Source organism: Emydura macquarii, unplaced genomic scaffold (genome assembly GCF_026122565.2).
Source record: "Emydura macquarii macquarii isolate MOO-44397 ecotype Brisbane River unplaced genomic scaffold, CSIRO-AGI_Emac_v2 contig_554, whole genome shotgun sequence".
NCBI lineage: Eukaryota > Metazoa > Chordata > Testudines > Chelidae > Emydura > Emydura macquarii.
In genome coordinates, this window is record NW_027130691.1 from 3,456,148 (window position 1) to 3,481,812 (window position 25,665).

The 25,665-nt window shown below is 45.9% G+C and overlaps 1 protein-coding gene across 4 annotated transcripts in view; it reads right to left on the bottom strand.

The window, feature by feature from the left end:
• Nucleotides 1-1,127: 1,127 nt before the first annotated feature.
• ACACB (acetyl-CoA carboxylase beta) overlaps nucleotides 1,128-25,665 on the bottom strand; it is a 60,566-nt gene continuing 36,028 nt past the window's right edge. For all 4 annotated transcript variants that reach the window (XM_067539459.1, XM_067539460.1, XM_067539458.1 and 1 more), the window contains 27 exons: nucleotides 25,472-25,561; nucleotides 24,965-25,083; nucleotides 21,931-22,068; nucleotides 20,844-20,943; nucleotides 20,656-20,763; nucleotides 20,340-20,396; nucleotides 19,821-19,862; nucleotides 19,503-19,718; nucleotides 18,334-18,489; nucleotides 16,988-17,191; nucleotides 16,106-16,261; nucleotides 15,557-15,679; nucleotides 14,436-14,705; nucleotides 13,290-13,387; nucleotides 12,784-12,904; nucleotides 12,141-12,251; nucleotides 11,283-11,426; nucleotides 10,779-10,899; nucleotides 10,480-10,576; nucleotides 9,990-10,086; nucleotides 9,596-9,731; nucleotides 8,763-8,940; nucleotides 6,721-6,833; nucleotides 5,601-5,755; nucleotides 4,840-5,010; nucleotides 3,206-3,342; nucleotides 1,128-2,925 (listed from right to left, as the gene is read on the bottom strand). In XM_067539459.1, coding sequence (XP_067395560.1) covers nucleotides 2,799-2,925; nucleotides 3,206-3,342; nucleotides 4,840-5,010; nucleotides 5,601-5,755; nucleotides 6,721-6,833; nucleotides 8,763-8,940; nucleotides 9,596-9,731; nucleotides 9,990-10,086; nucleotides 10,480-10,576; nucleotides 10,779-10,899; nucleotides 11,283-11,426; nucleotides 12,141-12,251; nucleotides 12,784-12,904; nucleotides 13,290-13,387; nucleotides 14,436-14,705; nucleotides 15,557-15,679; nucleotides 16,106-16,261; nucleotides 16,988-17,191; nucleotides 18,334-18,489; nucleotides 19,503-19,718; nucleotides 19,821-19,862; nucleotides 20,340-20,396; nucleotides 20,656-20,763; nucleotides 20,844-20,943; nucleotides 21,931-22,068; nucleotides 24,965-25,083; nucleotides 25,472-25,561 — 3,585 coding nt within the window. In that variant the 3' untranslated portion in view covers nucleotides 1,128-2,798. The remainder of the gene's footprint in view (nucleotides 2,926-3,205; nucleotides 3,343-4,839; nucleotides 5,011-5,600; nucleotides 5,756-6,720; nucleotides 6,834-8,762; nucleotides 8,941-9,595; nucleotides 9,732-9,989; nucleotides 10,087-10,479; nucleotides 10,577-10,778; nucleotides 10,900-11,282; nucleotides 11,427-12,140; nucleotides 12,252-12,783; nucleotides 12,905-13,289; nucleotides 13,388-14,435; nucleotides 14,706-15,556; nucleotides 15,680-16,105; nucleotides 16,262-16,987; nucleotides 17,192-18,333; nucleotides 18,490-19,502; nucleotides 19,719-19,820; nucleotides 19,863-20,339; nucleotides 20,397-20,655; nucleotides 20,764-20,843; nucleotides 20,944-21,930; nucleotides 22,069-24,964; nucleotides 25,084-25,471; nucleotides 25,562-25,665) is intronic.

Consider the following 25,665-nt stretch of genomic DNA (forward strand, 5'->3'; position numbering starts at 1 on the left):
GCTCCAGACAGTTTTACACAGGGTTTCAGAGTTCTGCCTCAATTACACATGCTTCCCTACTGAACTACTTTGAGGATTACAGTTAAACAAAATTTCAGAAGCTGACAACTAAGCCAAGGAAAGCCATTAAGTTCAGCCTAAGCTTGAAGTGTTGATCTCATCCCAAACTAGAAGCTTGTACAGGTGTGCTCTCGCATTAAACGTGCTGCAGTACTGGGCAGCTTTGTAGTGAACACCAGTGCAATGCTATTTACAGGAAGAATACAATGGAACTAACCTCCCCTTTCAGTGAGAGTTGGGCATCTAACTCCTTTAAACATCTTTGAAAATCCAGGACATATTTCACACACCAAGTATTCACTTTTCATTAAAAGATAGAGGATTTCTTAGGGTAACTAGTCCACCTACCAAGATACAGTGTCACCCTGTGTACACAGTATGCTATTGGCCTTCAGTGATTGTAAATAGGCCTTGACCTTCCATCAATGGTGATGGGACAGAGTTCATCCCTAAATTTGGTGCAGTGGAGGGTGTATGAAGAGATTTTATTTTGTAAGTTTACTTGAACTATAGCTAGTTTAATAGCAGACATCTTCATTCTCCTAGGTTATGTACAGAGTATTCAAAAAGAATCATTTACTCTTGGGGCTACACCCCCACCCTCGCTATCCCAGAATGCCGTTTCGAAAAAACTGCTCGCTTAGTGCATAAGTGTTGCAGTGCAGTCCCAGGCCATGCAGAGCAAACAATCTTGCAAAATCCCCAATCCACCACGTAGGAAAGGGCAAAGAGAAACACGCCCACCCACCCCCGAACATGTCTGAGAAGGCTTTGCTGAAGCATCCTTGCTTCCTCATCCCACTCTAATACAATTGGGTTAGACAGAACCACAACCAGGCATCGATAGACTATAGCCGCTGGGAACCTTGAAGGCAACCAACCTGGCACAGCTCACTTACAGTAGGGCGGAGTTTTGTGTATGAACACCATCATTGCTCAGGAAAGCAAGCTCCAGATCACATGCCTCTGCAAACGTTTCTGCTCTGCACATTTTATGTAATTAGACGATACAGGTCGAAGAACCTCTGTATCTAGTACAAAGGCAAAGAACCAGAAATCAGAGAATCCTCCCTGAAAAATGTGGTCACTTTATTTGGAGCAGTTTGGTAACACCACCACTTCCTCCTCTCTATGACAAAACACGTGCCCATGTAATACCTTTCAAATCAGGGAGCCCTTAAAGTCTCTCCTGCTGCCCTCCTGCCTCACCCTCAATAAAATACACAATACATTCTTTTTTGAAAAACCTTGTCACTGGCATTGCATATAGTAAATTGTTTCAACACATTCCCTAGCCCACTACATGCACAGCTGTCCTGTGCTTCTCTTTGGTTTTGTCATTTTTAAGCTTAAAATCAACTGACAGGATCTGTAAAATGCCCAAAGAAGGGTTTTAACAGGGTATTTAAACCAGCTAACCAGTTTCTTCTATTCCCAGAAGGCCATACTCAAGAGGCCTAAGGCCATATCTTATTTTATGATTAACCATTACAGTGAGACGTGGTACATACACTGTCATGAGATTCCGCAACCCAGGATAGCCAAAGGGTACGGTTCAACCGAGGATTTATTTTTAAAATGTCAAAAGGGTGGATGATCACTACTATTCTGCCATTACATTAGGCAAAAGGATTTGTTAAATGACACCACAATTTCTTCAAAGAATAAAGGCACAGCTAAGACTGTAAGATCTAAATTATTGCTTTTACTAAACTAAATGGTTTGAAGTGGGTGATGTGTTACTCTAATTCATCAGGTTAGGTTAACAGCAGATGAGGTCAGGTCCACATGTGCTTTCCCTCCCTATGCAAATAGAGTGCACATGGGTGAGTGGGAAGGGGTGCACACACTGGAATGATTCCAAGGAATTCCAATATGACACAGAAGGGGACACGGACTAAAGAAGAGATGGAAAATTCAACTGCTGCTTTTCATTCCCTTCTTAGAACTGTGGCTATTTAACAGACACTACACCCACAATGGTGTTAACAGCTGCAAACTTGGCGTCCTGACCACAAATAAAAGAAAAGATGTTAAAATGTATGGCTCTATCAAAACCTTCCCTGGAATCCCAGACTATGCACCAGTAATTATTTCATAATCACCTCTACTAAACACTTCCAGAGCGGGGGAATGATGAGGCTTCTCCAATGGTTTTCTAGTGGTCAGTCAGTGTGAATGTTTTTCAAAACACAGTTTTCTCTTGTTCATTAAAAATAAAACATTTTCTTACGCTGGCAGATGGTTGGCAAAAGTAAACATGAGTACAAAAATCTCTCTCTTTTTTAGGCTATTATACAGGATTTGATTTCTACTCCCAGCTTCATTCATTCCAGTGAAATGTATCTCAACGTTTTATGATTAAGAACTGGGTTTACAATAAAAAACAAACAATTTTAAATTCAGTTATCAGATGACCCTGTGGCCTGTCCCTACCTACCTCTGTCCTGAAGACAAGGCTCCCGAGGTCAATTTTGGTTGAATTTAAATCCTGCAAAAATGCCACTGTAATGGATTTGTCTTTAATTGTCCCCACAAGTCCGGGATGAACACTGTTCTCAGAAAGGTTATTTTCATGGTAGAAAATGTAACACTGGCATAGTTTATTTAGAGACATCAGTAGAATCTAAGGCTTCAATGCTTGGGTCGAATAAACCCAGGGAAGAAGTAGTGGTTTCTCTCTGTGCGCTTCTTTATCTGTAGTGATTACTCCTGGTACCAGCACCTGCGGCCTTTCGTCAGGAAGTGGGGGCGTCATCCATGGTAGATAAGAGACGAGAGATTTGGGCCCTCTGTGCACGGGTGAGGTGCTGAGTCATTTGAATCATGCAGTCCATGGCCACCTCTGGGTTTGCGTGAACCAAGCTACAGTGTGCACAAGAAGGAAAGGAGGAGAGTAGCGTTATTTAATTGCTGGCAGAGTGCTGGGCGCTGTACATGATATACAGGAAGACAGCTTCTGTTCTAACGTTCTTAAAATCTGAGCAAGACCCATCCAGTGCCTCCTACACTCTACACTCAAACTGATCTGATGAAGGGATCTATTGTGGCCATTTATGCCCCTTAGATACATACTACTCAGTTACTTTGACTGAGCAGCACCTAACTTCCTCCAGTAAGAGGCAAGGGCACCACATCTACTCACGTCCGGATATGTCTGAGGGCATAATCCCGTTTCAGATATTTGATGTTTTCCCGAATGGCTGATTGGGAACCCTCCTCTTCTTGCAAGTGTTTCTCCAGCCAATTCACCACCACCTGGTTATTGTCCCAGAGATAGCCCTAGAGAAAACAACAAGAGCATTTTAGCATACTCATTAGAGAGAGGGGGTCCTACAAAATCATCTAATCCATCTTCTTTCCAGTGCAGGATTGCTCCTGATTGTGCTGTCAAACCCAGTGTTAGAATATCCCAGGACACAGAGCCCTACACTGTTTCCATGGAACACTATTCCTCATACCAACAGATCTTACCTTCACATACCTTTTAAGGCCAGCACAGGTCCAGAAAGCTGAAGCAGTTATGTAAATAATGCAATGCCTTAATTTGCACAGGGGTGAATATGCAGTGCATCATTTGCATACTTCCACTTCCTCTCCCAGAGATTTCCTCTCTCTTCCCCAGTCTCTGCCTCTTCCCCCAGGATTACTGCTCCCTCCGTTTTCTTCCTACCATTTAATATCCCCACCCAGACATCTGGACTAGTTTCCTTCTTCCAGATGTATTAGTTTGCAATTTTTCCAGTTGATTCTTGATTTCTTTTTTATGTGTTTATTTATTTTCCCATGTTTCCTGTTCTCTTTCAATTGTTCCATAGCCCCCTCCCTGCATCCTTACTGGTATTTGCAACTCCTCCCTTCTCATTGAATTTCATAACATGCTCTACATTTCCTCTTCCTGATCATTAAGAAAGATGTTAAGTAAAATGGGAGCTAAACACAGATCCCAGAAGTACATCACTAGACTCCTTCCTCAACTCTACAGATTACTCCTTGCTTTGGATCAGCCAGCGAGTGTTCAGTACGCAGAACAGTATTCCTAGCTAAGGTCAAATGAATTCAATTTGGGGAGTAAAACTTCGTGAGGTTGTAATCAACTGCTTTACTCAAACCTGAACATTCTGGAATCTTACACTGAATATATCTCACGTTCCCTTCACCTACTAATTCCATCAAGCACTTCAGTTTGGTAAAATTTATTCTTAAAACGTATATGGTTTATTGCTTAGGGTTCTGTCTTTTCCTAGATGCTTTGTGGTTCTATTGGTGCCATTATTTTACTAGGGACAAAAAAAAAAAAAAAAAAAAAACAACAGACTTACAGGGTAGTAACAGTCACGATCACCAATTAAGTTATGCACTTAAGTCATGACTTTGAATTTTTATTTAAAAAGAAATAAAAACAAAAAAAGCTTGAAAGCACGGACACGAAATTTCTTCTTTCTCCACTAAGAGAAGATGCTTCAAGATAACTGTGACTTCTTTTTTTGTTCCATTTCGTTTAAGTTTGATGACCACTCGCATCCAATTTAGGTTACATGATCTGAAGAGAGAGAGTGCTTGGATTTCAATGGCCACTCCCCATGGCAAGAATGTTACACTCAAGCTATGGAATAGCAACTTTGATCACCTGTTTAAACTAAACTCGGGAAGGAAACTGAGCACCTGCGTGCGTGGGGAAGCCCGGCAGGCTGTCGCTGGACAGCACTGGATGCGCTGAGGAAACTGACTGCAAATCAGTAACATGACAACCTGAAACGGTCAAGATGAAGGAGATACCTTCACAGCTCCTTCTGTCTCCATGAACCAGCGGCGCAGCATGGACTGGATGTGGATGTTGCTGAGCTCACTGTCTGCATTCAGAATCTCCGTTTTCACCACCTCCTCCAAGAGGAGGCGCCGCAGACGCCAGTACAAGAGTGTGCGGGCGTTTTTCCACTCAAGGATATCCTGAGGTGACGGAGGGAAAAGAGTGCAAAATTCAGGCTTGCCCAGGAAGTGCTTTGGGGATGGAGGAGATGAGGCAGTTCAGAACACTGGTACCCTCCATTTGTCTGGACCAAGTACTGGGGGATGGGGGAGCATTTCCTGGCAGTCTGCATCTCCAGAGAGATTCCCCAGGGATTCCCCCCACTAACAAACATGCTGCCCTTTTGAAAAATAACAGCGGAATCAGAGGTAAAACCTCTGCTTTTCAAACCCTGCAGGGTCTGCAAAACTATCTCCAACAGCACAGTGCAACTTCGCTCAGAGCTCCCTTCCACACCACACAGTGCTCTGACGGAGCCAGGACCTGGAGCCAGTGGAGTTCTAGGTGGGTGCAGCCAGGTCACTCAGCAGCAACCTGTGCTCCCTAGCTCCTGCCCACCCCATGACAAAACAGGCCCTCACCCTCATCAGCCCTTGCACTGCCCTCTGCAGTAGAAGGATTTTTTTTTTTTAATGCCTTGAGCGTGGTTTCTAAAGGCAAATCACCTGGGCTGTTACATTTCCCTGATATCAGCACAATAAAAGCAGAAAGCAAAGCGCTGTCACTTAACTGTAATAACGCCCTTCTCTTGCATTCTTCCTGGCGTGTCGTGAAGGTCTGCAAACTGCACTGCCACCTGGTGGAAGATGGGTAAGAGGAGCTCTTCCCGAGCTTTCAACTGCTTTTCCAGCTCTCTGCGACCCTCTTCTGGGAGTTCTGGTGTACCTGTTATTCCAGGAAACAAAGCACCTGTCAAGTCTGGATTTGCGTTCAGTTACCTGAAAGCCAGGCAGTAAGAGAGCAGCAAATCCTAAATTAGGAGCAACCAAGAAAGGTCCTTAAAAACAAAAACCCATGTTAACTACTAGTGACCTTAACGGGAGTTTATCGTTTATACACTGCCACAAATGTGCATGGCGCACTCTCTAGAAAAACAAGGCACTGTCTCTGTCCCAAGCAGTTTCCAAGCTAAACAGACTGCATGAGTGCTTCTGTTTTACATACAGTGTCTCTATCATTTCCTAAGGTTTTAGAAACAAAAAGTAACTTATAAGTAAGGTTAAGATACTGCAACAGGTATTTTTAGTGTAAGTCAGGGACAGGTTGTGAGCAATAATCAAAAATTCACAGAAACCCACAACCTGTCCCTGACTTACACTAAAAATACCCTAGAGCTGGGGGTGGGGAGGAAGGAGGAGAGACACGACAAACAGAGCGCTGCTGAGGCTTGCAGCTGCTTTAGCGCCGCTGCTGCTTCTGCTATAGGGGCTGACCCAACCCAGGACTGGCTGTTGGGCAGTTGTACCAGCAGCTCTGGTAGCTCCGCCCCAGAAGTAGTCACAGAAGTCCCTGAAAGTCACGGAATCCATGACTGAATCGTATCCTTACTCATAAGAAATACTACTTGTCGTGTTGATGACTGTTCTCGGAGGGTGTGTGTGCATGGTGTGAAGAGGCCATAAGAACAGATGGACAAGGCATTACTGACATCATAACCCCTTAAAGAGATTATTATTAATTTGTATTCAAATAGCACCAAGTGGCCTGTCCAGGATTCTCTAGCACCAAACAGGGTTTCTTAAATAGTCAGCAGTACCATCATTTACCCATCTCCAGAGTTCATGCCTCATGCTTTGAGATAGCAACATAAACTGGAACAAAAGTGAAAGGGAAACAAATTCTCTTCTTACCCAGCTGTTCAACAAGCATAGCATAGACTGAATCAATTCTTCTCATGGTCTTTATCAAATCCTTCCTTCTGAATTTAATTTCTACTGTTCCTTCAGCTTCTAAAATGCCTCCCCTAGAAAGCACAGAGGTTTTGTAATGTTACGTTTGGTACTATGGAGAGGTCCATATGGAGAACATACGTACTTGGAAGACTTTCCAGTTTTACATTATCTTCAGCTGAAATTTTGTTCCTCTTGTTACAATACAGAAGGGGTTTAAAATTTGAGGATTAAGAGCATGGATGTTGGAAATCTGCAACGGTTTCCCTTCCCAAATCTGTGAGATTCCTCCAATTTTCTCTTTCTAGCATTTTCTACTTGCCCCTCTGCTCATGTTATCACCAAGTATTTGCTAAGATAAAAGGAGGGCCATTAAAAATAATACTTTTATTCAGCCCAGCAATTTATTTTATATTTTTGGAGGACCAGTGTTATGTAGAATATCCAGCAAGTTGTGCTGGGGGAGTCCAACGATTTTTAGTTGTTGGCTCATGACTCTGACAGGTTACTAAATCTCACGTGTTATGAGACCCCCGCAAAAGAGTCTATGAACTCCTCAAAGGACCACCTAATAGGTTTGTATTTCCTCTGTCACATTCCTCACATTTTTGCGTGCTCTGTAAGTATTATTTCTCATAATAATGTAGGTTCTCTCCTGGCACTTGAAAGATCTCAGCAGATCACCAGTTACCGAGTTGTAGCTGTATAGCTTTAAACAGGACACTGGCCAGATATTGTTCAGACTTTTCACAATAATTGCTTTTATGTCCTCATTCATGATAACCGCCCTGCTTGAAAGTCAAGCACAAATGAGGGTGCGATAATATCTTCAAGTGGACCAACTTCTGTGGGTGAGAGAGACAAGCTTTAGAGCCAAACCACAGAACTCTTTCAGGACTGGTTCAGCTGGTCCAATAAACCCCTCATCTCTCTAATATCCTGAGACCGATATGGCTACAACTACACCATAAAGCAGAAAGGTGTCTGTTTTTCCAAGTGTAGTTTAGTTTTATCCTCCATCCCGGGGGCTGCTAGGAAGGATTTATAAGTGAAGAAAACATCATTGAAAGGCCCAGGCAGCTGGCATGACGACTACAAGCACAGGAAATGGAAGGTCACATTGTCATAGACTTACAGATTCAAAGGCCAGAAGGGACCGCTGTGATAGTCAGGATGGAGAATCCACCACAACTCTTGATACAATTGATCCAGTGGTTAATTTCTCTCACCGTTACAAATGTATGCCTTATTTCCAGCCTGAATTAGTCTAGCTTCAACTTCCAGCCACTGGATCGTGTTACATCTTTCCCTGCTAGACTGAAGAGCCCATTATTAAATATTTGTTCCCCACGTATCTATTTATAGATTAATCAAGTCATCCCTTAACTTTCTCTTTGTTAAGCTAAATTGATTGCGCTCCTATCACTCTAAGGCAGGTTTTCTAATCCTTTAATTGTTCTTGTTGGCTCTTCTCTGAACCCTCTCCAGTTTACCAACATCCTTCTTGAACTGTGGACACCAGAACTGGACACAGTATTCCAACAGTGGTCAAACCAATGCCAACTACAGAGGTAAAATCTACTCCATCTCAAGATTCCCGTTATGCATCCCGTGATCGCATTAGTCCTTTCAGCCACAGCGTTGCACTAGAAGCTCATGTTCAGTTGATGACTTACTACAACCCCCGAATTTTTTTTAGTCACTGCTTCCCAGGATAGAGTTCTCCATCCTGTAACTACGGCCTATGTTTTTTGTTCCAAAACGTATACATTTACATTTAGCTGTGTTAAAACACATAGTGTGTGCTTGCTCTCAGTTTACCAGCAATCTAGTTGCTCTAATCATTTTGGGCTCATCATCCTTGTCCAGCCCTTAAAAAAATATGGAGGGATTGGCTAGAAATTTAAGCCAAAAGCTATGGAAAATGCCTAGAACAGTAGAAAGTTACGAGGAAAGTATCAGAACAGGAGACTCCAAAAAACCCTGAGAAAGGTATTACCTACCTGCTCTCCTTGTCTGCATAAAGCTCCATGTACAGAGGGTTGATTGTTGGATCGATTACTACCCAGGACCCTCCTCTCAGCTCGGCATATGGGGGGATGTAGACAAGGACAGGTTGTTTAAACTGCCTGAGGCTATCGACGATATAAGCACCGAACTTGAGCACCTGATCGTACATGTCTGAAAACCAAGACCTTCATGTTACCAATTGTTTCTGGTAAATGCCTCCTGCACGGTGGAGCCACAGGGACAAGCCGTGGGTTGGGTAACACATGCCAGAGAGCAGTGCCAAGTTTAATACACCCAGCTTTGCTCTCTATCCCTTCTCTGGACCCCTGCACTTACTTCTACTCTAAAGTGCCCGCCTCTTCCAGACACTACCCTGCAGCCCACCCACCTGAGGGTGCCTAGCAGTTTGACTCTATAAAACTTACTAGATTTCTCACTTAAACACAAAGCATTCCCCTCACTGACAGGGACTGAGCAGCTGCCTCCACAATAAAAAATAAACCAAAAAAACAAGAGCTAACCCATCCTGCAGTGTGACACTAATGCAGCACTCCAGCCCAACCCAGTCGTCAGCCCCTGTAGCAACATCAGTGCAGGAGAGCTCCTGCAGGAGAATCTGTCAGAACAGCATCACATCATCAGCGTGCTCCGGTGGGACTTCGTTCCCAGGGGAACTGCACTCCTAGAAATTGCAGCACTAAGGGTGATAAGCTGAGCATGCTCAGCTTTTCCCATACTTCACGGAGGGTTGCACAGAAATCACAGCCCATGCTGTGTATATCCCGGCTGTTCTCCATGATTAGCTCTTAACTGAACAGGAAATCACCTTTCATGCCACCGGAGAATCCCCTCCAGTTTGCAAAGATCAAGAGAGGGAGCCGCTCTCGGTCGAAGTCCTTTATAGCCTGGGCTGTTTTAAAAGCTGAATCAGGGAACCACACCTGCCCAGCTTGCTGGATTATCTGAAAGAGAGCAAGCAGGCACATTCAGTTCAGATTAGATCCCTGTTGGCAAATGAGGCTGGTAGGTCAACAAAGTACAGTTTAAAACCAAAGAAGGGACTGAGGGTAGTTGATTCCAACAGCCTGAAAGATGAGGAAGAATGGAGAAGCCAGATCCACACAAAAGGAACGCCCAGAGCAGGGTTTTCTTCTAGCTTTACTATATGAAGCACTGCCACTGTACATACATTCACATTCCCGAACAGTTTCCCAACATACCTTTGCTTCAGAATCCAGGTTTGCTGGGTCAGCTGGTATTGCCATCTCCACAGTCCGGGTCTCTACTGCTATCACACCGATAGGGATCCCTCCCAACCTGCAGAGAGCCAGGGACCAGGTCAGTTTCTAAAGCAGAGATGAATTTTCACTTCTATCGAGTTGACAAGTTCAACTGGTCTCAAAGCAAGTCCAGGGGGCTGCCTTTCCCCACTGCTCAATAGAACAACGTAGGGGGAACGACACAGAACCTGTTCCCCAGGAAGGCCCTTCTCCCACGAGGGGGTGATGCAACCCCATGTCAATTAAAGCACCGCTTGGCTGAACGTCAGCTACTCTTTACACAGACAGTTTAGTGCCTACTCCGGCCTTGATTTACCACTCAGATGGGTACATAGATTTCAGTGGGATTCTTAATATCGAGGCAGAAAATGGCTCTTAGAGAGTACACTGTGAACAGCTGGTTTAGTGAAGGACTGCACTTTGCTGTTACCTTGCTCTGCCAACGACAACCGTCTGTGCCCAGGGCTGCATGATTTCCATGAAAGTGCCATGATCAAAGAAGCCGCTTTGCCAGGTTCCCGTAACAGCTGTGCAATAAACAGAGCATGTAACTGTAAGGCTATTTTGCCAACCAGTTCACAATAAGCTCCCAGCACACACATTATACCAAAGAGCAGTAATACTCTGCTTACACAGGCCTGGGAGGATTTTACAGCAACAAGTACACATAGGATGGGGGGACAGAGTGGAGTTTCTGCACAAGGTCTAGGTTAGAACACCCTTACTTACTTGGATGTGGTCTTCCTGCCAGCATCCATCTGGGGTCGTAGGGGGCTTTGGAAGGGACAAAATCAATTTCTCTTTCAATGGGGTCACTTGTGGCAGTAACAGGCACTGGGCTACGATTGTCCTATAAGAAGAAAAATCTCTAACCCAGTTTTACCAAATAGCACTACAAAAATCCATTGGACAATGTTTGTTCCCGCTCTACCCTTTACCCCACTGAAATATTACTGAGGCTATTGCAGAAAGAGCATTAATCCAGACTAATTTCCTTATCTATAATTTATTCTTCCTTATGTACAATATTTCACATTATTTTCTATGATGCTTCTAGTGCATTATGTGGTGGCATAAAAGCCTTCAAAATAGCAACTACAGAAGTTATTTCAGCACACTGAAAGCATTATGAAAAGTTACTGCATTTGCTTTTTTTTTTTTTTTTAAACAAGGCATTTCTACATTAACTGAAATGTCAAGCTAACACACAGTTGCCTCATTGGAGCGACTCACCTTCGGCATATATGAAAGCCACTGTAAGATGGTATAGACGCCTTCAAAGTCATCTGGGACAGTCACATGGGAAACCCCATTATGATGCATGATCTGCACGCCTCCGAGCTGGTTATTGGAGGTATAGACCTCACGCCCCAGAACCTTGTTAAGTGTTATAAATAGAAAAGATTGTCACCCCATAGGAAAAGCAGCTGTCAACCTTATGCACACACAAACTTGTACTTGTTTAGCTAAACCAGTACAAACCAATGTGTAGACACACTTATTTTGGTTTTAAAAGTGGCTTATTTTAGTTTAGTTTAAACCTATTCCTGACTGATGAAGCTAGACTTTGGTTTTGTAAAATAAGAGTGTCCACACTACTTTTTGCATTGGTCTAACTAAATGGGTTTTAAAAAAAAAAATAAAAAATCACTTCTTAAATGAAGCCAGAGTAACTCTGCATGAAGACAAGATTGTACACCTATAGCCCTGAACTAGCTGCCTGAACAAGTCCCTAAGAATACCAGCTCTGTCAATGACTTGCTCTGTGACCTTACCCAGTCACTGTCTCAGGAAACAGGGGTGTGGGTGTGTGTGTACAGAATAACGTTTGCAGAGACCTTCTAAATGCTGTGAATTGTTTGTAATCCCCTTACACATAATCCACGAATAACTCATCTGGTTCTAAAAATTATCATGTCCAGAGCACCGTGGAGTTTTTTCTGTGTGAAACGCTAAATGTCCATTTCAGAATTTTGCTGGGGGGAGACGGCGAATGTTTCTGGAGCTACAAAGAAGAGTGATGACTCAGCACAAGAAAGAATAATTTTCAGGGAAAAATAAAGTGATGGGTGGAAAGACACTACTCATTACCTTATTCAAAGCACTGGCCCCAGTGAGGATGATGTGGGAGTTCTCCACCTGTATCACTCGCTGTCCAAGCCTCACCAGGTAAGCGCCAATTCCAATGGCCCGACATGTCACCTAAGAGATGCAGACAAGGACAAGAAGAATTACTGAGGGAAAAGGGCTACCTAATTATTAAGAATCACCACCAGGATTCTGCATTCTCCTCTGTCACCCAGGACAACAGATAATGAAGTGGCTGTTATTTGTCTGTTTCAGCTTAATGCTGCCGATACCATCATCCAAGTGACCTAATGAAGGCTCAATTCTGACACTGTATATAATAATCTTGTTATTTCACTATGGTTTCAAGTTGCCAACCTATAGTGGATAGTTCTGCTCAATATTCTATGGAAGGTAGTATGCGCCTGGGGTTTTAGACCAGAAAATAAATCCTAAGCGTTTCACAGCTTTAGCACACTTCATCTGAACATCAATAGTTAAACCGGTTTAAGGGAATTTCACAAATAATATTTGGATCCACTTCACTTGGCCAATCATGAGCTCATTCTGTGTGGCTTTAAAAGTAAATACCATAGGTGCCTTGTGTGCTGGATAAGAGGGAAGGAGAATGGCTTATAAAATCAGCTAACGATTCCAAAAGCCATACCATGCTAATGGTCACAATTTCATCATAAGCAACAGAGGACTCCCCAGCAATGGTACCAGATGCTCTCAGGTTCTCCACTCCGAACCCATCATCTTTACCAATGATATCAGTTAGAACATACCTGTGGAGAAGCCAAAAAGAGAGAATACAGAGCCAGAAAAGACAACAGAACGTGCTGATTTTCACAAGGCACTTGCAGATACGGCCTGGGAGTCAGGCACAGGAGACACCGTGTGATCTGTGGTGAAACACTTCGCCTCTCTAGGCTGCAGCTCCTTCATCTGTGAATGGGGACGGTGCTTTCACCGTCTCACAGGGGAGTGATGGGGATAAGTCTAAACACCTTACAAGTCCAAGACAGCTAGGCCCATGCACCCCATGGCTACACACTATGTTCAGTGTGCTGGCTCGACCAGAACTTGTGCCGGGATGTCTTCTCAAGCTGGAACTTATATCTCCAGCGTGCAGTGTAGACCTAGGCTGTGACTTGAATAAAAGCCACTCACCTGGACTCTCCTCCTTCCTCCACATGCTCACAGTGCACGGAGGTCACGGAGCTGATCCTCGTGTAGTCCTGCGGTGTCAGGTACAGGTATTTGAACCCCTTCCAATCAAACGGAAAAGAATAAGCTGATGAAGCTGCCTGCACAGCCATTAAATATACTGTTTCCAATAGGCGCTTGCTACACACAAGAGTTGAAGTCTGTTATGATGCAGGCATAAGCGGCTTGTAGTGCAGTTTTCACTGATTGGTGGTTTAAAAATCTAATAGCCCATACTAAAGCTGTACATGTATTTTACTAATTTAAGTTTATAAAGCACACAGTAATGTATTCATTGTATAATACACACACAAGTTTATCTCTATACACCACCACATTACACACACCACACTCGAAGTGGGATACAGCATCACCTCACAGTATAAAATGTATGCAAACGCTCAGCAGTGGCTATGAGAATAAGCAGAAATCTGTAAATTCATTGAGTAAAATGTTCAAAACACAGAAATTGCTTAAGGCACGTTAAGTCCTCGAGTCCCAATAACTTCCTTTAACTTAGGCACCTAACTCATTTTTGGACAATGGAGACTTAGGCGCCTTAAAGTCATTTTGGGATTTTTGAAAATTTTCCCCATTGTTATCCTTAACTGTAGGCACGCCTGGACTGTGAGACAAAGAATAAGCCTGGCCTAAGATCCACAACACATGCACAGAACTGACCATTAGCCACCCACAGTCCAATCCAATGCTAAGGCGCCTCTACAATCAGCCTGCTGAATTCTCAGGCTGCCCCTTGTCCTGCAGCTGGCTTTGAAAGGGGCATTTTAGCTCTGCCTTGTTTTCCTGATCCAGTTAGTGGGCTCACCTGACATAGCAGAGAAGGGTAGGGCGGAGATCCCATAGCCCACGGGTGATGGCCAGCAGACAGGATGTGGATGAAGGGTATGCAGAAGTGGGGGGACCTGCTCTTGTGCAAGGAGGAAGCTGAATGGAGCCCTGCAATTGGACTTATGTATTAACCCTGTGTGTTATCAAACCCCATTTAATCTCACAACTGCTGTTGCATCTTTGGTTTAACCCTTCTGATTCCCAAATTGGGTCTTTCACAGATAAGTTTTTTCCTGACTGTAATGAGATAAATACACCTACCTTGTAGGGATCTGTGGGATCCACCCAGCCCACCTGGAACATGTGCTTTATCTCATCTGCAAACCCTATCCGTGCCCCGCTGTTCGCTGCGATGTAGATCCGTGGGAGGCCTTCTGAGCGGGCCAGCTGTGAAGCTCGCAGGAAGAGCAGATCCTCCTCAGGCCCAAAAGAGCCAATCTTGTACGTGATGTCGTTGCTGATAACAACGATGTCTCGGCCTTTTGGATACTCCGGGGTTTTCATCTTCATTTTGAAAGCAACCATCCCAACCTGCTCAAAGGGATATAAAGTCACAAGGTTCTCGAGAGGAAGTAAATGCTAGTTGTTGGCTACTCTCCAGCCGTCACAGATTAATGAATGGCTCTGCATACACACAGCTTCTACTCCCAAGAGCATCCTCCAAACTTAACTCAGACTGATTTGTTCAACCTGAAGAAGCGTTCAGGCACCTGACAAAATGGCTAGAACATCTGGGAAACCCAGTCAGTCACAGCACAGATGAGTCCCTAACTGGAGCACAGGCTGCTGCTGAAGTTCTACTGTCAAAAGCCACCAGCATTTTATTTTGCCACCTTTGATCTGATTCAATTCATTCTTCCAAGATGCACTACGCAACAAGCTCTGCACAACACCCTGCGAGGCAAGAGAAAGGGCTCAACTTGAAAGTGATGCAGTCGAACTAAAAAAAGCCAATGAAACAGGCAAGGCTTGAAAACCTGTCCCAACACCTACTAGTCTAAGGATTCAGCCCTGCTGAGAAACACCTGTGTCAGCACACACCTGTGAGCTAAAGGAACCATTGCGCACCATGTATTGGATACCATATTTACTTGAAACATGTCAATCAGCTCTCTCCAGAATGTGTTCAATAGAAGTGCAACTTACATCTCTTCCTTTCATTATTCTGTAACTAATCTCTCTCTCTCTGGCTCCACTGTCTCTCTCTTTTCCTTCCTATAACAGATCATGATGAATCTTTTTCTGTATTACCTTTGGTGTTGGTTTCCTTCTCTCCCCCTCATTGCTGTCTTTCCCTACACCTCTTTCCTTCTATTTTCTGTCTTTCCCACTCCCCATCCCAGCTCTCCCCAGCCCCACACTCCTCCTCATTTTGCTCATACCTCATTCCCTCCAGGTATCCTGTTCATCTGCACCAGCTGCTCCTGGGAATCCAACACTAACTCAGTGTAGGTTAGAACATCTTTGGGGTATGTTTCTGTAGAGCCCCACAATTTAAAGAGAGCCTGCAAAAGAATAAGACAAGACAATTGCACACACACATACCAAACAAGATAGAAAGCATTCTGTAGCAGTTCAAAGGCTACTGCTGCACCATAAATGAACATTCACTTAATGGTATTCCAGTTATTTAAATAAAGAGGGGACAAGAACAGCTGACAACATAGCTCAGCTTTGTTTCTTGTTGTATGGGACTTTCTGGGCGAGCCCCTCCGCCGGCATTGCTCCACTAAGTCAGTGGAGCTATGTTCATTTCACATCAGCTGACAATTTCCTCAGAACACTTTACATAAATGAACTGTTTTTATGCTAGTTGGGGTAGGGAGGTTTCAACCCAGCCCTCTCCCACCCAAACAGGAAAGCTGGAAATGGAACTAGAAAAGGGAAGTAAATGACAGAAATATTTCCAACAGCTATTTAGCGGGACTTACCTGCCTGAACATTTCAGGGAAGTCATACACATAGGTAGTGCCTAGCGACTGTGCCTGGAAGCGCTTGGACTGGAGCAGGTCCTTGGTAACATAGGGTGTGTTAATCAGCATTCCATGCTGCAGCCCTTGCTTATCTCCATAGGAGTGAAACATAATCTAAAGGGAAGGTAGGAGAGTCAGTTTTCCTCCACGCAGGTGAATCCCCCTTTACAAAGCTAAAGTACAATCGCTCAGACGCAAGGCGCAGAGAGTTGTTTAGACAGTTAGCATATGACGACCGCCCAACATGATCAGTGATAACGAACTTTCTATTTCACCACCATGTGATTAAGGACTGGATTCAATATAAAATAATAATGTATCCAGCTTGGGTGGGGAAGACACAAATGATATTGTAATGAACGAGCAGTGAATGTGTGCACCCTGCCCCCTGCTGTTTGGAATCAGAACGGTCTAACTATATGTCATAAGCCCTATACTGCTCAGAACTGGCAGCAATTCTTCTTTAGTGTAAGTGGTGCTTTCAGAGCAGGAGGATCAGATTTCTGTTCCTGATATCACTTTGAGGTTCCAAATAGCTATAGTGTGCAGCTGAATGACAACTGTGGCCCTGGACTTGTTACAATGTTTTCAGGAATTATTACACTTCGAGTGGTAGCTCCCAGGCCCTGCAGGCCCTGACAGGAGTTACTGAATCCAGCCATAAAAGGTGCAGAAGTCCCTCCTGATACTACCATAACTGAGTATTTACTCGCTCAACTACGGTAACAAGATCTGGTGAAAGGAAAGCCCGGTGAGAGGGAGTCTGAGCAGAGGGGAAATGTTTTCAGTCTGTTTTTTTTTAAAATATACTCTGTATTAGCTCCCACATAAATCACGTACATTCCCAGTCGTGGGGTCATTCACTTCTTTGTAGAGACTAATATCCAAGTAGTAGCCGGACTCATTGGTTAGGAAGAGGCGGACAGGAATGACTTTGCCGACAGGTGTCAAACGGATGTTGATCTTCACTTCAGCTTGCAGGACCCGGAGTTTCCACAACCTGCTGCCGTAGCGCATCACCATGGAGCGGACAGCCTCCTCGATCTAGGGATACAAACGCCCAACTCCTGAGCCTACTTGCCACTGTGGCAGGAGAATCTCAAATGGTTTCCTTCAGACAGGCTGTAACGTGGCACAAGTCTGAGCCCACAGGCACATTCCCCCTGCCCTGTCCCTTCACACACAGCCATTTTAAATGCGCACCAATGAGAAATCACTAGCTGTCCCCCTTCCCTGGCCCTGCACCATCACCCCCCTGTGCTGATTTCAGGCATTTTCACTGCAACAACAGCCACCCAGCCCCACCAGCTGAGATGAACTAAGTGCTGTCAAACGTTTTTGCCTGACAGGAAAAAAAAAAAAAAAAAAACTGGTTGTGTGGAATAAATTACCTAGGGAGGCTGTGGAATCTTAGTCCTTGCAGATTAAAACCAGGTTAGACAAACACCTGTCAGGGATGGTCTAAATAACACATAGTCCTGCCTGAGAGTGGGGGACTGGACGAGATGACCTATCAAGGTCCCTTCCAGTTCTACATTTCTATGATGATTTGATCTCCCTCCCTCCCTGCTTCTCAGCTCCTGCCAGCCCAGGAAGCCAGAGCCCAGTGCATTGCCCACACTGATCCCCTGACACTGTTGGGCTGCCACTTAGTACCAGTCACCAACCACTGTACACAAGGAATTCCGGCAGGTTTCAGTTTAACGTACTAATTAATTCTTACGTGAGAGGTCTCAGCATCTCCCTAGCATATGGCACCTCCGCCAGCGTGCACAGGCAAGAACGGGGGCAGAGCACAACGTGACACAGCCACACAGAGATGTTGGGAAACTGAGTCCTACAGCTAATGGAGTGGAATGGGGGAGGGAGGGAGAAGGAAATAACAGGAGAGGCATAATTTGGGGGAAATGTCTCCCATCCCTCCCAACTGCGGCCCCTATAGCCAATCCCAACGCTGTGAAACCTCTGTGTACAGGAAAAAATACAGCGGTTTCATTTTTAATGCCCATTAAAAGTGAAAAAGTTATTGATCTTTTACCATATTACCGTAGCACCTTGCAGCCCTGGTCCTGGATCAAGAGCCCGGGATGCTAGGCGCTGTACAAATACAGACCGAAAAGACGACTGCTGCCCCAGAAAGCTCCCAAATTAGGTAGTGATTTGTACTCCGCTTCGAGGAAGCCCACCTTCGACGGATCCATGATAACAGTCGGCACAAAGTTGAGGAAGATGTGGTTACAGTCAGTGCGGACGCTGAAGTTGCTGGAGGCCACTTCTAACTCATCCATTGCTTCCAGGAGTAACCGTTCACCCTCGTTTTGCAGGTATTCAAAAGAGGCCTCCTGAAAGAGAGCACAAGGCAGCACATGAGCTGGGAATGGACAGAGAGCAGCAATACTGCCACAGGTAAGACAGAAACGTGTCCCTATTCAAATTAGGCTGGGTGAGCCAAGCACAGCCTCAGCCTCCATCTGTAATATGGAAGCATAGCCTACGGTCGTGACACTCCATCTTGGTCAGAGCCGGGTATTGGCACCTGCAGTTTCCATGTGCCACCCTCCTGTATTAAAAAGGAGCAGAGCTGCAATATGCTCCTCTGCAGACCCAACTTGGCACGTAATCCTGAGCTTCTGGCAGCACGGCCCTCAAGCTGGCAAAGTTTGAGCAGCCCCAAAGAAGGAATGCTCTGCACGTTGGCTATCCTAGATCACTGTGCTTAAAGCCAGAGTAATAGAACAAGGAATTCAGAGCTTTCCCCACTGGGTGTTGCTGAATACTATACATTAATGCACCAGCAGCTTTGTGGAGGAAAAGGTGGTCTCTGAGAGAAAGCCCCTCACCTCCAGGTTGCCATTTCAAACCCGTCCCCAGCTGGTCGTGGCCAGAAGGAAGGTCTTGGTGTTAAGGCACTAGACTGGGACCATGGATATTGGGGTTCAATCCCCAGCTCATCCCTGTCTGAGCAACATAACTCATTTAAATCTCTGCTTCTCAGGCTGCCAGAGAACGGTGTGCAGCCGTGAGGATAAATTCATCAACATCTGTGAGATACTCAGATGCTGCAGAGATGCGGGATGGAAAGGGTCACCGTTGGTCAGAAGTCTCACGACAATGTCTAGCCAACGTGTGTCTGCATCTCAGAACCATCCTCACAGCCAGCCCTCCCTCCTTGGCAGCCACAGCAGACTGGCTAAAAACAAGTGGCCTGAGCCTATGCAGAGAGAGGGGTAGGGACGCACGACCAGCACACCCGTCCCTGCACAACCCTCTACCAGGGAGCTCTATGGATCTGGACCACGCAACAGAAACAGTGTTAATTTCAAGGCACAGCATGAGGAACGCCAAGTCCTTTTACCTTGGTAATGAGATCAGAGTGTCTTATAATGGCTCGTAAGAAAAACCTGTAGTCAGTAACTTCAGTGCCCTCTTCCACTTTGGCAGCTCCTAGATAGAGATGCATCCTGTGATTGGCACAGGGGACAGCAGTCAGGTCAAAGTTTCGCATCCGATTCAGCTCCAGCTGGAAGGCCAGGGCTGGTTCCAAGTGCCGATAAATCCGGTCTTCTGCAAACTGAGTGGACATCAGAGAAGACAGCAAACCCGTTTGACTTGGGAATATTTTCAGTATTTCTAGAGATGACTTATGAGACATCAGACAGACAATGAGCCTTACCTCATCTCTTGCCCTAAATGTAAAAAACTTTGGGAATTCTCTCTGTAACAAGGAAAAAATAGACACATTCAAAAAAATTAAGCCAGCAATGGCATTAAATACAGAGAGGAGACACAAGCAATTCTCACTTGCACTAGCAAAAAGGGCATTTAAACACAACACAGTTGCTTCTTCTTTTGGGGGTGACTTCACTTGTAAAACCTTTGTTTTGACCCCATTCCACCCCAACAAAATATTGAGTCGACAAAATAACATTCACATTTTATATTAAGAGTACCGTCATAGAAAGTATAACACAATAGATATGTCAATCAATTGCTACAAAGGCAAACTGGTTGCTTACAACCAAGCATCCATTCTACTGATGTTCTTATTTTATCCCTCTAAAACATACTACTCATGGCTGTAACATGCTTGCAACTGCTCAGAATCATTTATTAACCTTTAAAAACTATACTGAGTGTACATTTAAAAGTGTGACCAAAATGATACTGCCCTCAAAGCCCTCTCCCTGCTGACCTGCTGCACAATTAAAAATGTGATTCTTCGGAGTCCGCAGTCAGCAAGGACGTTTATCTGTATGGAAACAGGAGACAAGCGTCATGTGACTGGCAAAGCTTTCCTTTGCCAAACGTCACCCCCAGGGAAACAGACAACTCTCACAGACATTGCTGCTGTGGTAGCACTAGATCCGCAAATGGGAGCATTATTCATAGCCTGCCAGCAGGTCTAAAGTGACAGCTGTTTAGCACATCAGATGAGCAGACTGCACAGGAACTGCACCCCAAGTTTAAAAGGATCTAAACAAAAGCAAAATACTGCAATGGCACAAGACCTTCGACTGAGCAAAGGTTCTGAAGATCGGCACCAGCTCCTCATCCTCAAGATGGTCGGCCCATCGGATGGCTATGTTCAGGATGTGGATGGGCTCCTCTTGAGCATTCTGAAAATAAGACGGTGCAGTCAGTCTCGACAGTGTTTATGCTGCATCTCTGGAAGGAAGTGACCAAACGTCAGCCTCACCTTATTGTCCTCTTCTTGGTAGAGCGTAGCTCGTGCCTCGCTGAACAGGGGACTCTCTGAGGGTGGGTCAGCAAAGCAGGAGATCACTTCATTAAAATTCCTGGCAGAATACACACAAGGTGTGGTGGGAAAGTCAGTGAACGCATCAGGCTAGAGAAGTCCTTGTACACAACCCTCCTGGTACAAAAGCCCACAGCCTCGAACCACCGAGGTCATTCCCTGAGGACAAGAATTGAGTAGGGGTTTGGGTATCACCAGCAGTGAAGAAAAAGCTTGCCTGGGACTCAAGGAGATCTGGGTTCAATTCCACAGACTCCTCTGTGTGACCTTGGGGAAGTCATTTATTAACAAACCATGCTTCGAAGTTCATAAAGGTGTCATGAGGATAAAACCCATTAAATGATTGTGAGGCACTCAGACACTACAGTGGTATGGACCATAAGTATCTACCGACTGACAGGCAAGCACTCCAGAAGTTACAAGTTACATTCTCTTTCCCAAGCGTTTCCCTGAATAAAAAAAGCAACGTTTTGCCTAGGTAAATCATCATCTCCCCCCGCTTTGAGCATCACATTGGAAACAGCTTCTCCAGCTGCCTAATGCTGAGCTTTGGCAAGATCCTTTGGACTCAGGGCATTTCTTAACAGTCCAGGCTTGTCTTCACTCACCTCCGAGATTCGGCCGCAGTCGAGCAGAGTTACGTAAGCTATGCAAAAAACCTGCGTAACTCCCGTTGACTTCTCTGCTTCTCTTCTGCACGCCGTCTTCACTGCACTGCTCCGACGGGAACCGCGCTCCCATCAACGCAGCGCTACGCTACTTGTGGAGGTGGTCTTAATATGTCGATTTCTGGATCGACTGAGCGGGTCTTCACTGACCACTCAGTCAATACAGAGAAATTGATCTGAGGGCGGCGAATTTGCCGCCGTCAGCGAAGACACAGCCTCAGACTGAAGACCGTGCACGAAAACAAAACACTCGCCGGTTTTGCTTTGGTCTAACAGTGGTAGCACGTGTCAGCATCACAGAGATGGTGTTGGACTGACGCTACGTGTTCTATTTATTGCCCCCACCCTTCCGTCCATACCTTGTGAAATCTTCAAATCTGTCAAAAGCAACCATGGCTCCCATTCTTTGACATGGAGGAGAAAAGCCGCTGTCCATGAATAGCTCGGTGCTATGTCTGGCTAAATCAGGGTTCGATATGCTGACTGGGATAGACATTCTGTGCAAAGAACAAGAGATTGGTTGCCATTATTATTATTGTACATTGACTGGTTGCCATTGAACATTATAGGGTTGCCAGGTGTCCAGTTCGGTTGAAAAGGTTCCCCAGCAGTGTCCGGTCAGCAATGCTAAGAGTCTGGTTACCCGCAGTAAATGGCCTTTGCCATCAGGGGCCAGGAAGAGCAGCAGCTGCTGCCTGGAGGAACTACTCTGCTCAGTGCTGACAGAGAGAGAGAAGTGGCTGGCCCCTTGACCTGACTCCAGTCTCTCTGGTGGAGAGGTAGGTACTGGTACCAGTGTCGGCGCCCGGGGGCAAGGGGAAATCCTGGCCACTCCCCCGCCCTACTGTGCCCCGATTTCCCCACCCTGGGGATCAATCCCCCATCCTTCCCACTGTGCCCCAATTGCCCCCAGGCTCTGGCTCTGGGGCCAACCACACCCTTCTAACCCATCATACCCCAATTGGGCGAGCAGGCAGGCCCCGTCAGCTCCTCCCAGCCTGGCTCTGCAGGCAGCAGGGGAGTCTCAGGACAAGGGGAGGTGAGCATCGGCGGGAGAGGGGACCAGGAGAGGAGTGGGGGCAGGGCCTGGGAGAAGAGGAAGGGCCTTTTGGGAAAGGGCAGGGCCAGGGTGTCCAGTTTTCAGCAATTAAAATGTTGGCAACCCTAGCCCATAACAATTGTGTGCGCGCACATCCCACCTCACGCCCAGAAAATAGCCTTTCTGAATAGGCCACATGGCACAGCTCTGGAGCAGGATGCAAGGCACCGAACAGAAATACTTCCATGGCTAGAGTCAATGGCTGCCTCACTCAGCCATACAAACCCTTGCCCCTAGGTAATCCTGCTCCTCTGCTTTTTCACTCCCAGCTCAGTGATCCCAGGTCCTCCACTGGAGACTGAACGAACTGTTAACCAGCATGCCAGGAACAGACGGCGATTTCAACACGGCTCGGGCTCACCAGCTATCTGCAGCATGCTCTCTTCATGCTGTGCCAGCCATTTGTTTCTCGTAGTAAAATGCGCCCCGTTTGGGTCTCTCCAGTTTCTTGGTCAGCCCGTTCCCAGGATTTGCTCATGCTCCCACTCGGAACGCTTGCTGACGAGAATTGTTAGAATTTCTCTTCATTTCCAGGCCCTCCATCAAGTCACGTTCAAAACACTGCCAGTGGCAGCCACAGGCTTGCTGCACAATTCCACTACTATCTGGTGAGCAAGTGTTACCGACCTCTCCCTCACACCGGGCTAGTGGCAGACGTGGGCAGTATTCCATATAGGGATCTGCTATAATCTCATTATACCCCACAGCTTCAAAGTCCTTGAATCACTGATACCATCTTGCATCAGAGGTGGGTTAAATTTGGGGTGGAATCTCCGAGGACCCAATACTGCTGCCGAGCAAGGCAAATCCCTTCTGGCAGGATTTGGGCATTACACCCCCCATCAGTAATTCCTCTCTCCCCATCCATGCCAGTCAGGGAGTACAAAGCTGGATCAGTCCCCGCTGCAGAGCACCAGTGACTGAGTTCTGCACAGAGGGAGTCTAGTATACCTGCCTCTGCCCTGGGGCATTTTTGCAATGAGATTGTGTCCTTCTCTCAGCAGGATCTTCCCACATCTCACAGTTAGTCCAACATGCCAGAGGTTAATAATAAATGATTCATTTGTATTAATAGAGCTCTATTTGTGCCCAAAAAAGAGGGAGCAGGAGATACAGAAATAATCACAGGACTGTGATTTCTCTAGAACCAAGCTGGGTTTGCACAAGGATACAGGCAAAAAGTAAGCAACAGGGTTAATTAATTCACACTAGAAACAGACCAGGAGATCCAACGGGGTCTTCCCTGAGGAGAGCACTTTTTTGGACTGTTGCCAATACAGAACTACATCCTTTAGGCTCTGAGAAGAGTGCAGCCTCTGTTTGCTGTTGGTACTATTTACTTTAACCCACCCAACATTGCTTTGCACGGTCCTGGGCCAAACCAAAGACAGGAGTCAGGACCCCTAGGTTCTGTTCATTACTGTAGTTCTGTCACTGAACTGCTGCATGACCCTCAGCGAGTTCTCTCATCTCTCTGAGTCCATCTATAGAATGGAGAGAACACTGGCTCATCTCCCAGCCTCGTGCCGAGGAGTAACGGCCAGAGAATACTTTGGAGAGGTAAAGCCTCAAATCTTTATTTTATTTTCCTCCCAGGTGCACCTGGCTTCCTTTAACAGCTCTCCGCTCACGTTCTAAAAGCAGCGTGCACGGACGTGACTACTGCGCTGCGGAACAGCGTGGGTTTTTGTTCTGATTTGCAGCAGACCAGCATATGCTCGGTTTGAGGGATGAGACTGTGTGCAAACTTCTGCCCATCCACCCGCACCACTAAGGATGCCTGAGTCAGAAAGAACCCGTCCTGCCCTGCCGGCCAGAGAGCAAAGTGCCGCAGCAGCAGCCAGCAAGTTACGGGGGAGAGAGAGAGAAAAAAGGGCACCCTGGGTAGAGTATTAATGCAGCGGGCGAAAATCACTTCTCATGCTTCAAAGAGGAAGTTCTGCACTCTACCTGCGGAAAGCGGGGCTGCTGCCTCTGAAATCAGAGTACTGAACAACTCCGTGAGCTACAACACGAAACATCGGCGCTTCGACTCACTCAGCAAACCAACCCCGTGCACCAGATGGAACAGGGGGTTATTCACAAAGAGCCCACCTGGGAAGGTTTAATAATTTCCCACTGAGGGTCTCCATCAGAGAGCAGAGATAACGAGAAACAAATTCAACAGCTTTACAAAAGCAGCAGGGGGGAGGTGGAAGCGTCAATCCTTTGTTAAAGCTCCCAAGCCATGGAAGTGGAGTTCATCAATAACCATGCAGAACCAGGCAACAGACTAAAATGAAGGTCGTTCTTACCTATTTGGATGAGACGATGGCAACATAAACTGAAACTCTACCAGGCAGGTGCCATCTGAGAGCTGGCGATGCTGCAGGCTGTTTAGTTCATAGGCAATATAGCCTCTCCTCACGTACACCTGCAGAAAGAAGAGGGTGCAGACGCTCTAAGCTGACAGGAGAGAGCTCACTCGTTGACTTAATTACTCCAGCCCCAGCAAGCGGCGTTAACTAAGCTTCTCCCACTGACATAGCGTTGTCCGCACTGGCACTTGGTGTAACTTATGTCACTCACAGGAGTGGGAAGAGTCACATCCCTGAATGACACAAATTGTATCGACTTAAGCTGTAGAGTAGACGTAGCCTGAATTTTAAATAAGAGTGCTTCCCCGCTGGCCAACCACTGAAGCAAGCAGCCACCATGATGGGCAACACTGCGTCTCTCACTGGTACTAAAAACAGCTCCTGCTCGAAGAGCTGCATTACTTCTAAATGAATGGCAGCCAGAGTCTTCAATTCACCCATTACCTCCAGAGACGCCATGCGCACCAGCCGGTTAGAGTGGTAGAAGAAGGTGGGCAGCACATCAAAGATGGTGGTTTCCGAGAGGATCAGTTTCTGTTGAGAGGAAAACAGACAAGGTTTGAACAAGCCAGTGCTGGCATAAAAGACGAAGAAGAGATGGAAGTTACACATCTGCAGTTACTCCGATCCTGAAGCTC